Raw genomic sequence first — 13411 nt, 5'->3', positions numbered from 1 at the left:
GGAAGCAACTAGCATTTACCAGCATTTTTCTCTTTGATTTGATAGAGACAGAAAAGGAAAACTGAGAGAGCATTTTTAAAACCCAAACCGTGGAAAGATCCCTGGCCTCCAGAAGAACATAAATATATCTGCAATTTTAACCTAATAAGCAAATAAGTTCAAACTGTAAAATCTAAAACCAGGAGGAAACCTAGATGATCTAATTTATGGATCTCAAGCCTGACTTCTAATCAGCATTATCTGAGGAGCTTTTACAACCTGGAGATGATCAGGTCCTATCCCCAGAGATTCAGATTTCATTAGTTCATGATGAAGTCCAGGAATCTGAATTTTCTTAAAGTGGTTGAAGCAAGTAGTTTCTAAGATGAAACTAGGGTGGAAAACCACTGATATAAGCTAAACCCCTCATTCATAAACTATGAAACTGAGATATAGAAAGATTTGATCCTTTAGGGGCAAAATAGGATCAAAACTAAGCATTCCAGATCACAAACTGTACACCATGAAGCAGCACTATTCAGATGACACAAAAATTGATATTAAAAGATCACGAAATGCTGATATTTGCATACTGACAGCATAGCCACTCCTTTACCATCTTAGAAATAACTGAAGATAGTACCTGGTTAGCAAGAATACTTCACGAATTGATGGAAACCAAGAAGTTTGCATCAATAATATCATCTGTCTATGGGTCGCATCATGAATTAAAAAGTTAATTTCAAAGTGCCGTTCTTGTTGCCTTCCCACACATCAAAATCACTAGCTCTGCTCTTGTTTCTCAACTCTAGAGTATCGTTCTCTATACTCTTTCAGTTCAGTTCAGTCGTGTCCGACTCTTTGCGACCCCGTGAACGGCAGCACACTAGGCCTCCCTGTCCATCACCAACTCCTAGAGTTCACCTAAACCCATGTCCATTGAGTAGGTGATGTCATCCAACAATCTCATCCTCTGTCATCCCTTTCTCCTCCTGCCCTCAACCTTTCCCAGCATCAGGGTCATTTCAAATGAATCAGCTCTTTGCATCAGGTGGCCAAAGTATTGGAGTTTCAGCTTAAACATCAGTCCTTCCAATGAATACCCAAGACTGATCTCCTTTAGGATGGATTGGTTGGATCTCCTTGCAGTCCAAGGGACTCTCAAGAGTCTTCTCCAACACCACAGTTCAAAAGCATCAATTCTTCTGTACTCAGCTTTCTTCACAGTCCAACTCTCACATCCATATATGACCACTGGAAAAACCATAGCCTTGGCTAGACGGACCTTCACTGACAAAGTAATGTCTCTGCTTTTTAATATGCTGTCTAGGTTGGTCATAACTTTCCTTCTAAGGAGTAAGAATCTTTTAATTTCATGGCTGCAATCACCATCTATGATTTTAGAGTCCAGAAAAATAAAGTCAGCCACTGTTTCCACTGTTTCCCCATCTATTTGCCATGAAGTGATGGGACCAGATGCCATGATCTTCGTTTTCTGAATGTTGAGCTTTAAGCCAACTTTTTCACTCTCCTCTTTTACTTTCATCAAGAGGCTTTTTAGTCCTTCTTCACTTTCTGCCATAAGGGTGGTGTCATCTGCATATCTGAGGTTATTGAGATTTCTTCCGGCAATCTTGATTCCAGCTTGTGCTTCCTCCAGCCCAGCGTTTCTCATGATGTACTCTGCATATAAGTTAAATAAGCGGGGTGACAATATACAGCCTTGACGTACTCCAGTCTGTTGTTCCATGTCCAGTTCTAACTGTTGCTTCCTGACCCGCATACAGGTTTCTCAAGAGGCAGGGCAGGTGGTCAGGTAGTCCCAGCTCTTTCAGAATTTTCCAGTTTATTGAGAGACACAAAGCCAAAGGCTTTGGCATAGTCAATAAAGCAGAAATAGATGTTTTTCTGGAACTCTCTTGCTTTTTCCATGATCCAGCAAATGTTGGCAATTTGATCTCTGGTTCCTCTGCCTTTTCTAAAACCAGCTTGAACATCTGGAAGTTCACAGTTCACATATTGCTGAAGCCTGGCTTGGAGAATTTTGAGCATTACTTTACTAGCATGTGAGATGAGTGTAATTATGCGATAGCTTGAGCATTCTTTGGCATTGCCTTTCTTTGGGATTGGAATGAAAACTGACCTTTTCCAGTCCTGTGGCCATTGCTGAGTTTTCCAAATTTGCTGGCATATTGAGTGCAGCACTTTCACAGCATCATCTTCCAGGATTTGAAATAGCTCAACTAGAATTCCATCGCCTCCACTAGCTTTGTTCTTAGTGATGCTTCCTAAGGCCCACTTGACTTCACATTCCAGGATGTCTTTACCACTCTACATTTTGAAAAGATGAAAATCAACACTCCCAAATTTGTAGCTTAACATCCAATATCTAACCACTAAGACATCTGAACCGAAATTATACAAGGGGCAATAGATGTGGGGAAAAAAAAATTCAGTCCATGTGCACGCATCTAGAGCTCCAGCTCTTGCTGAAAAAAGAATTTTTACTCTTGTTGACATAAAAGTGCATGTTATCAGTTTAAAGCATATTGATATGTTTTTTAAAACATATAAGTTAAGCCACCAGTGTCACTTTATGTGTATTTCTTTGGGATGAAACCAGATTGTTGGTTCAGTTCAATTTTATTTTGACTTGGTTTGAGTGTATTACAGTGAGTTCCTTGTGCTTAACATGCCTTGAAAAGAGTAGGAAATTTTCTTCTTATTGTAAATATTTAAGAAAATGTTGTGAGCAGAGCAAAAGTTTACCCTGCAGAACTTGATGAAGACTTTTTATTAAGAGGACTGCAGATTGACATTTGGTGGGTAGGACAGTACAATGGTTAGTCATACAAACTCTGAAGATGTGCAGCTTGGGTTTGGTTCCTCATTCGACCACTTACTAGCTATGGATCTTTTTTGTAATTGAAGTATTTTTTTTACTTACACTATTATATTAGCATCAGGCTTACAGTACATTAATTCAGTATTTTTGCAGATTATAGTTTATTACAGGTTATTATAAGATAATAGCTATAATTCCCTGTTATACAGTATATCCTCATCACCTATCTATTTTCTACATCTAACTATCTTGTCTTTGAGTAAACTGCTTAATTTCTCTGTGCCAAAACTTCCTCTTCTGTAAAACAGCAATTGGTGCCAAATCATAAGGTTTTGATAGGAGTTAATGAAATGAGTTACCATACATAAAGCACTTAGAAGGGTGCCTGGTATTTAGCAAGTGTTTGTTATTATAGTTTATAAATATATCCACATATTTTAGTGGGTACAGATGAAGATAAATAAAAGGCTAAGCAACATGTTCAACTAACTTGTATAATAATATATTCTTAGCAAGTAAAAAGCTTTCAATGTTGTATTTATATTATGTCTTAATATAGTTTTCATTTGCAAATTTAAGGTTTTAAAGATACAAAAAGTAGTATCATAAAAGAAAATGTATTACACTCAATAACATCACACAATTATGAAAAGTCACAAATTACAAAAACTCTCAATCACCACCATTAATCTTAATGAGAGATGTCACATAAAGTAAATTTGTAAAAATGAAATATCCATATTCTTTAACTCTGAAATCAAGAGCAGTTTACTTAACTGCAAATGGGAGGCTGGTACAGCTAGAAATTGGCCACATTTATTGAAATGTCTAGCATGCATTGGAGAAGGAAATGGCAACCCACTCCAGTGTTCTTGCCTGGAGAATCCCAGGGATGGGGGAGGCCTGGTGGGCTGCTGTCTGTAGGGTCACACAGAGTCGGACACGACTGAAGTGACTTAGGAGTAGCAGTGGTAACACACTCTAAATCATCATGCAAGATACAACCCCTATCTTCCCTACCTCCATTGCTATAGACCTCTTACCTTTATGTTCTTTTTTTCTAATGAACTTAAACTCAACCCTAGCTGAAAATGGCAGCCTTCTTGATCACTAAAGCTAGTGTATTTATCTTAGCTAACATGCTCCAAAACCTCCCTGCAACACTGGACCTTGTTGCTATACCATTCTTGCCACTCCCTTGGCTTCCTTGACACCAAACTCACCTGGTTTGCCTCTTCCTTCTTCTTTTCTACTCTGTCTCTGCTGACTGCCTCCAAAGCAGCTATTTTCCCAAAATAGATATCACTCAGGTATTTCACCAGGTTCTCTCTTCAGGTTTCCCGCTTTCTTATTCTTTCCTGGAGAGGGAAGTGCTCTCTACCCTCACAGGATGGAGCCTGCATTTGCCACCTAGAGGCTTCAGATGCCCAGCCAAGAGATCACCTTTCACTCATGCAGCAGTTACCTATAGGGATCAGTGGGAGCCCAGCAGCATCAGAGGAACCAACAAGATGAAAACAGCAAGTCAAAGGCTCTGAAAACTATATTAACACTGGAACCAGAAGTCACTAAAGAAGAATAGAGCCTGTATGCTAAACCTAAAAAGGGTGACTGCCTGCTAAAATAGATTTCCATTAAGATTTGACATAGTAGCCAAAGTGTCTAAGATACAGTCAAAAATCACTTATCCTGACAAAAATGAAAAAAAATCACAGCTCGAATGAAAAAAGACAATCAACAGATGCCAACACTGAGATGATTTCAGTGTTAGAATTATCTGACAAGAATTTCAAAATCATTATCAGAAAAATGCTTCAACGAGCAGTTACAGATAGCCATGAAACAAATGATAACATAGAAAATCTCATCAAAGAAATGCAAAGAAGCAAATAGAAATTACAAAACTGAAAAACACAATAACTTAAATTTTAACAACTCACTGGAGAGGATCAATAGCAGAATGAATATGATGGAGAGAAGAATCAGTTAACTTGAAGACAGAACAGTAGAACTTAACAAATCTGAAGAGAGAAAACAAGTTGTAAAAAAAATAAACAAAGCCTAAGGGACCTGCGGCATAATAACAAATGATCAAGCATTCATGTCATCAGTTATCAGAAGGAGAGGAGAAAGAAAAAGTTGGACAAATTATTTGAGGAAATAAAGACTGAAATTTCCTAAATTTCATAAACACATATACCAACATACTTGAGAAATGACTGAACCACAAACAGAATAAGTTCAAAGAAACTCACATCAAGCCACACGGTAAGGAAAGTACTGAAAACTAAAGACAAAATAAAAGCTCTTGAAAGCAGTGAAACAGAAATAATCTAAGGGGGAGAAACAATTCAAATGACAGCAGATTTCTCATTTGAAACCTAGAAGGTCAAAAGGAACGGATAACATTTTTCAAGTGCTAAAAGAACTATCGATCATAAATTCTATATTCAGCAAAGACATCCTTCAGAAATAAAGAGGAAATACAGACATTCTCAAAGGAAAACCAAGAGAATGTGTTACCTGCAGACCTACACTTTAAAGATGGGTAGGGAAAGCTCTCCAAATAAGAAATAAATAATAACAAAAGGCCTGAAACTGTGGAAAGGAAAGAAAAACAACAGATTAGGGAATGAATGAAGGATAAATAGACTATCTTTCTCCTTATGATAGTTGAATCAATATAACTCCATCTGATGTGAAGTTTAATATATGTAGAGAAGTAATTGAGACAATTGTATTTTAAAAGTGGGAAGGGGGAAAGAATCTAAAGGCAAATAGGGTTTCTGTATATCACGTGACATGCTAAAACACTGATACCAGTAGATTGTGATAAATTATGTGTACATATTGTAATACATAGAACAACCACTAAGAAAAGTATACAAACTGATACACTCAAAACCAATATTATAAATACATCAAAATGGAATCTTAAAAATATTCATGTAACCAAGAATAAGGAAATAAAAGAAATAGAGGAATAAAAAATGGAGGGATCAAATAAAAATCAAATAGTAAGATGGTAGATTTAAGTTATATCAATAATTTACCTACATATATGAATTAAAAGGCTGAAATTGGCGGAGTGGGTTCAGAAAAATACAACAATACATTGGCTACAAGAAACCCGCATCATATATAACATAGGCTGAAACCAAAAGGCTGAAAAATGATATATCACGCAAACATTACCCAAAGAAGGAGTGCTATACTATACATCAAATAAAATAAATTTCAGAACAAAGAAATTTGATAGAAACAAAGAACATTAATGATAAAAGGATCAATCCACCAAGAAGACATAATGACCCTGAACAAGTGTGTGTAAGCCAATTTCACCTAGGATGCTTCTGCTAGTTAATTTCCAAATCCATTTTCCCAGACACCTTCCTTTAAGGCACAGTAAATCAGAGAAAGGTGGCAGTAACCCCTGGCTTTCATCAACTTCCCAAACTTTCCAACTCACATGTCAATGCAGAAGCAAGGCTTCACATATCCTCCCGCGTCAAACACTGTGTATTTGGCAGGTGCTGTGCACAGAACTGAGGGGGAAAAGCACGCAAAGCCAACTATTGCCTCAGAGATCCTGCATAAGCCCCGCCCAGGAGTTCCCCCTACCTCCTACCCCAGGGCTACACAAGGTTCTTGCATTTTATCAAGGCTGGACATCCAATAGTATTTCTCCGGCTGTTTCAGGCCACACAGCTCCCAGTGTTCTGCCACCAGTTCCCAGATCCTAGTAGGAGGAAACTATCCCCTGACTGATGCTAAACACCTCCTTTTGTCTTCCTTGCTTTACCCTTTCTTTTCCCCATCACTGCTCTCTCTGAATTTCTGTTCCTGTTAATAGCATGTGGGTTTTTTTCAAGCTACCCAGATTGAAATATCTATCATTTTCTTCAAATTCTGTGATTCTCCCATTCCAGCTTTTCTTACAACAAGCCCCACCAATTCTGTTCCCTGTGTGATGACTCAATGCTAGTTCAGGTTTCACTCCATAATACCTCCTAACTGGTCTCTTTCCAGTGCCGTTGGAAGTACAGCACTGAAATGGCTATAACTGGTTTCCAAACAAAACATTTTTCCTGACTTACCAGGCTTTCTGAACTTTGCCCACAAATTCTTGCTGTTCCATTTTCTAGGCCAGCTGGAACTCACTGGTCCCTAAACCCTTCCATGCTTTCCATCCTTGTGGTTCACTGGCTAGAATGCCTTTCTTCAATCCCCATCTGGAAAAATGCTAGACTTTCTTCAAGGCTCTCTCCAAATACAATCTCCATCATGAAAGTGGTATTTCAGCAGGTGTTGAGCATGAAATGTCATCCCCTTCACCAGGCCTAATCTCTTTCCTCCTCTGAATCTTTACAAGATACTGTACCTTTCCTATGATTCTTTAATAGTCTGCCACATCTCTGCTGCTGCCGCTGCTGCTAAGTTGCTGCAGTCGTATCTGACTCTGTTCAACCCTATAGACGCAGCCCACCAGGCTACGCCGTCCCTGGAATTCTCCAGGCAAGAACACTAAAGTGGGTTGCCATTTCCTTCTCCAATGCATGAAAGGGAAAAGTGAAAGTGAAGTCACTCAGTCGTGTCCGACTCTTAGCGACCCCATGGACTGCAGCCCACCAGGGTCCTCCGTCTATGGAATTTTCCTACTGATTTGCATGTTTGACTTCTTTCCCCACCAACTCTAAGTTCCAAACACACCAATAGTATCTTCTTCATCTCCATACCCTGTACTACCCACCCTCTACAGTTCCCAGTAAAGTGCATTGCACATATTAAAGGTTTGGTAAATACATATTGAATAACTTTAAAGCCAACCCTATCTCTCTAACAAAATATTCTTTCTCTAATTCTTCATCACAACTTTGAATTCTTATCTTTCAAATCTAAAACGTTAGTATCAGTTAAGTAATTTTATATACAAAGAAAGTGAAAGTGAAGTTGCTCAGTCGTGTCCAACTGTTTGCGACCCCATGGACTGTAGCCTACCAGGTTCCTCCCTCCATAGCATTCTCCAGGCAAGAGTACTGGAGTGGGTTGCCATTTCCTTCTCCAGGGGATCTTCCTGACCCAGGGGTCGAACCCGGGTCTCCCTCATTCCAGGCAGATGCTTTAACTTCTGAGCCACCAGGGAAGATTGTTATAGAAATATATATATATATATATATATATATATAGTATATATATCTTTTTATATACAAAAAATATATTTTTTTCTATTATGTAAGTCAAAATGTATAAAAATGTATTTATAATATTTATATACACTTATAGAAAGCTTGTATATAACCTCTAGATATTTATATTTCTGGTCTTTTTAACAAATAATATTCTTAGTAAAATTTCACGAAAACTGACATGGGAATGTTGGATTAGGGGGATTAAACACATCATTAAAATAACTGATTTAAACTTTCTCCTAACTATGAAATATTTTATCCTAGCAACATAAATGAAACAGACCTGAACTATTAGAAGGAATCTAATTTCTCAAATCCCATATGCATTGTCCTCCCTAGTGGGTTTTCAGTGACCCACCCACTCCGGAGTTAGTCTCCTTAACTGCTTGCATTTGCTCAGACCACCTCCATCTATGACAACATGCACCTAGAAGACAGACTCAATTTAGACTCAAAATGATCCAAGCAAAATGTAATTCTGAATATACAGCACATATTTAAAGCATGTGGTGGATTCTAAAGCCATGATAATTTTTTGCTCAGCACTGCAACCTCCTGCACAGAGCAGCCTGGCGGGCTATAGTCCACAGGGTCGCAAAGAGTTGGACACAACTGAACACACAGCCACGCACTATGCTATGCAGACCACTACTCTCATTCATTACTGCAATTAATTATACATATAATTATTTTTCATTGCTAATTTTACACCAGTGAATTTCTTTTTCAAAAACATGTTAACATTTGTTTCTAATTAAATATTTACTGCTTATGTTTTACAGACCCAACATCAGGTTCTTCTTTAGACTGGGCTTACAACCTGGGCATCAAACACACATTTGCCTTTGAGCTCCGAGATAAAGAAAGATTTGGTTTTCTCCTTCCAGAATCTCAGATAAAGTCAACATGTAAAGAGACCATGCCTGCTGTCAAATTTATTGTCAAGTATATCCTCAAGCATACTTCATAAAGAATTGCCTCTGTTTGGAATAAACCAGTTAATTCTTCCCATGCCTTTCACTAGAAAGCCAAGTCTTTGCTTATACCTAGATTGGTTTCCACATCACCTGAACAGGTCCTTTCTTGCTCACTTAAGTCCTATGTTATTTCTTTTTGCTCTTATTTACTCTCCATAACATCCTAACTAATAGCTTTAGGTGAAAGTTTAACCAAGTTAAGCTGTAATACAGCATAAAGCATTATTTTGAGTATTTTGAAAGGTAGTAGACTCTGGGTCATGAGACGAAAATGAGAACCTTCACTTTCTTCAGAACCACTGTCACCATGTGGCTTCATCATTTCATGTTCCAATATAATAAAAATAAATCATACTCTAAAACTTAAAAATAAATCATATTCTAAAACTTACCTTCTGTTTTTTACAAATTATGTTCTCTACTTTCCTCTATTAGTATTAATAATCATCCATTAATTCTTTATATGCATTCTGTTAACACAGAAGAATATCTTCAATTTTTAAAAACATTTTGCCTGCATATATTTAATACAAGCAGACCATGTTTATATCTTCACAATAGCAAAAGGATGTTCTAGAAGGAAATAAAGTAGTTTATTTGGAAATGAATCTCAGTGCCTTAAACAACCAATCCAGTTCTTATCAACATTCTAATCAATGTATATTAAATTCAAAACAGTTTAAAGTGTCATAATCAGAGGAATTACCTGCAAGAACACCTCTTGGCAGTTTCAGACACAGCCAGAACGTCTGATCAGCTGCAATCCCTAATATAGTACAAATTGGAAAGAGAAAGTCATGTCGACTAAGGTCAATCGGAGTAACTTATTACCTTTATACGTCTATAACCGTATTGCTTAAGATAGTGCTACAGAATACCTTTTCCCTAACTTTATTCTTCTATATCTCATCATATGATAACACTGGTATCCACATTCTGAAAATTCAGAAAGAGATGATTGACGAGAATTTGAGGGAGATTTAAGTAGAGAGTTCCTTGACTTTCTAAAAAATTCTCAAGACAATCTGTATAAAAATTTAGAGGATCTTAAAAGATTCTGAGAAACCATGTTAACAAATAATCTGGGACATTCCTTATGGCTCCTTTAAGGCCCCACAAAAGAAAGAGTGTCATTAAATCTATAAGGTGATGGTATATCTGATAGTTAGAAGGTAGGTAAAAGTTTCCCATGCAAAATTGTCTAAAACCTATATAGGGAAACCTATATAAAACTAATAAAATTGCTCTACAGATAGAGGAGGAAAATGCGACAGAGGCAAAAAAAGATAAAACATAAAGCCCTGATTATATGACTAAATTGTCCTTTATTAAAAATTTAATATCTATACCTAAATATTTAGCATTCAAAACGGGCTCAGAACACAGGAATGTAAATGTGTTCCATTAAATTTGCCATATGAGAATTATACACTCATTCACACTTACTCAGCTGATAAAGGACTGAAAGAAATCATAATCTTAAAATGTACATAAAATATTTCTAATTCCATTAGGCCTTTAGGTAGTAGAGATAAGAGAGATAATCCCAATTGTTGAATATCATCCAGTGTTCACCCAGTTTATAAAAGGCACTAAAGTTTTACTCACCATTTTATTTGAGCCTTTATATAGCTTAATATTTCTTTTCTCAATCAGAAAGCATTTGAGTGACAAAAACTAAAAATTCCTTACAAGATCGTTCATATCTTAATTAAATACCTTTTGGATGATATCTTAGATATTTGCTTGACTTCATGTGAATTGTGAAAATAAATATGTGAAGAAAATACCTACAATAAAATTTAAAAACTAAAATTTCATTGTATTTATGAAAAAGTTTGAGTAGTCAGTAGTTGATTCTTCCCTTGTCATTTCTCATTTATCAGTAAAATGACTGAGTATCCAAGTTACAAGTAGAGCTGTCTCTTAAAGTATTCTGGACAATGTCTCACAAAAAATCTGCTAAAGTATCATTCCTATTCTAGTGTTCATACCACCAAATTCACTCAAGAAACATTGTTTTATATTTTGAACAATTTTATGGCAATGATCTAGTAGCCGAGACATATGTCTTCATTGCAAGAGAAACTGAAATATCTAACTGATTATTTTCAGTAGTGCAAATAAATTTTAGTTTCCAATGGGCATTATGACTTCAAACTGATTTTAAAATGCCACATCAGGGACTTCCCTGGTAGTTCAGTGGTTAAGAATCCACCTGCTTATGGAGGGGACTCAAGTTTGATCCCTGGTCCAGGAAGATCCCACAAGCTTCTGGGCAACTAAGCCCAAGAACTGCAACTGCTGAGCCCGTTGTGCCCCAGAGCCCATGCTCTGCAACAAGAGAAGCCTCTGCAATGAGAAGCCCGTGCACCAAGAGAGTAGCCCCGACTCACTGCAACTAGAGAAAGCCTGTGTGTAATCAAAAATAAATAAATAAACTTTTTTTAAAAAAAGAGCCATAATAGAAGTATATTCCCCACCCTCAACACACTGGATACATTCTATAGCTACATAAGTACTCACTGGCTAAATAAATATGAGACTTACTGACAAGAGTTTGTTTCTCACTTAAAACAAACATTTATGCTTGATTTTCTTTAGATGAAATTCCCAAAGAAACTTGCAGGAGCTCACTGAAAATGTACAAGTTCTCTTTATTCTCAGGTTCTGCTGACTTGTTCTTGCTAAGTGTTTAAATTATTCTGGTCATTCAAATGGATGAGTGTTGGGTTTCTGCAGACATAGGAAAAGATCAAAGACAGAGAATTTGTTGATTTCACCATGTGGTTCTCAGTACTATAAACTAACCTTTTGCCTTTAACATAGAAAATAAAAATGAAAGTTTTTCTAAAAGAGACCATGCCAAAAACCTACAGTGAAATATGGTAGTATTAAATTGATGCTAATTTCCCAGGACACAAATAATAAAAAGCAGTAGTAGTAAACAATCTCAGTTGAATACTCATTTATACAACTGTCTATAAGTAATAACATCTAGAAACTGCCCAAGTTTATAAATTGCTACATGTGAGTTTGTGTGCTCAGTTGCTCAGTCATGTCCAACTCTTTTCAACTCCATGAACTGTAGCATGCCAGGCCCCTCTGTCCATGGGATTTCCCAAACAACAATACTAGAGCAGGTTGCCATTTCCTCCTCCAGGTGGTCTTCCGAACCTAAGGACAGAACTCGTGTCTCCTGCATTGCAGGAGGAGTCTTTACCGCTGTGCCACCAAGGAAGCCCGATTTAAGGGTTATTGATCCTCAAAAGTTTATCAGCACAACTGAAAACAAAATCCAACAATTTGAAAAATACATGCACACATAAAAGTAAAACTTAACTCCAGCCCTGGGATCTCAGAGTTTGTATACTAACTTACATCTCTTTTGTAGTTACTTGTTACCATTGATTTTCTCCTTTGTTTTTTTAAACAATATTCAGAAAAAATACATAAATGTATATTAGATAGCTTGAAAATATAAAACATTTCCAATTATAAAAAACAATTATATTAGATATCCTGAAATTTTACAAAATAATTATAGCATGCCAATGCATTTGTTATAATAGGTGGCCTGAATATCTCCCTGCTCTGAAGTGCCACCTACAGCTTCCCTAGTTGTTCTGACCCTAAGCTGGTGCTTGTTCAAATGTAATATATGGAGAGTGACATTACCAAGACGGCCAAATACTCACTAATACATCCCCCTCAACAACAATAATTTGGCATCCATCCCAGGGACAAAGATGCAGAATCCAGCTCCTTATCCCAAGGTGAATAGACATACAGACCCCAGTACCAGTTGTGGACCCTGAATGGCCCATGAACTGGCTCTAGCTCCTCTTGGCCACAAACCAGGAGTCCCTATAGAATACTGACTTGAACAATGAGCTACTTACTTTATGGAAGCCCAGGAGTTCAGTGGAGAAGCTTCAGTATACCACCAGAGGAAAAAAAAATCCAAGATTAGACACATTGGAAAGGAGAAGAGGAATAGTTTGACTTTACCCTCATCAAATTTTCCCAAAGGTGCCACAACTCAGTCTAAGAGAACTCTTCTTGGCCTGTGATTTATCCCACAGAGGAAAAGGAGGGTATGTGAGTGAGCACCTGGCTCCCTCAGCTATGTGGGACACTATCCTGGAGGCCCATTTCTCTCTGGTCTCATCCAGCATACTGAGTCATGAGCTGCACGGCTGGGAGCAGTGAGCAGCTAGAACAGCAGCTGGGAGTAGAAAGCATCCAAGAGACATGAATGATTCCAACCACATCACAGATTCCATTCTGGAGGCTTACCTATGAGTCACTGGGATATCCTGCCCACAGATTTCCCCAACCAGCACAGCTACTCCAAGCACTTCACAAACACACACACAGAAACACAAATATACACACCTCACGGCCAGCTCCCTGTGTAT

General features: G+C 37.4%; 1 protein-coding gene across 1 annotated transcript in view; it reads left to right on the top strand.

Annotated features, from left to right (window-relative positions):
• CPA3 (carboxypeptidase A3) overlaps nucleotides 1–9381 on the top strand; it is a 32396-nt gene extending 23015 nt beyond the window's left edge. Inside the window, exon 11 of the mRNA XM_004003271.5 lies at nucleotides 8796–9381. Within this exon, the coding sequence (XP_004003320.2) occupies nucleotides 8796–8983 (188 nt within the window). The 3' untranslated portion in view covers nucleotides 8984–9381. The remainder of the gene's footprint in view (nucleotides 1–8795) is intronic.
• Nucleotides 9382–13411: the final 4030 nt, after the last annotated feature.

The sequence above is a fragment of the Ovis aries genome, chromosome 1 (assembly GCF_016772045.2).
Source record: "Ovis aries strain OAR_USU_Benz2616 breed Rambouillet chromosome 1, ARS-UI_Ramb_v3.0, whole genome shotgun sequence".
NCBI lineage: Eukaryota > Metazoa > Chordata > Mammalia > Artiodactyla > Bovidae > Ovis > Ovis aries.
This window is presented reverse-complemented; position numbering and strand designations above follow the sequence as displayed.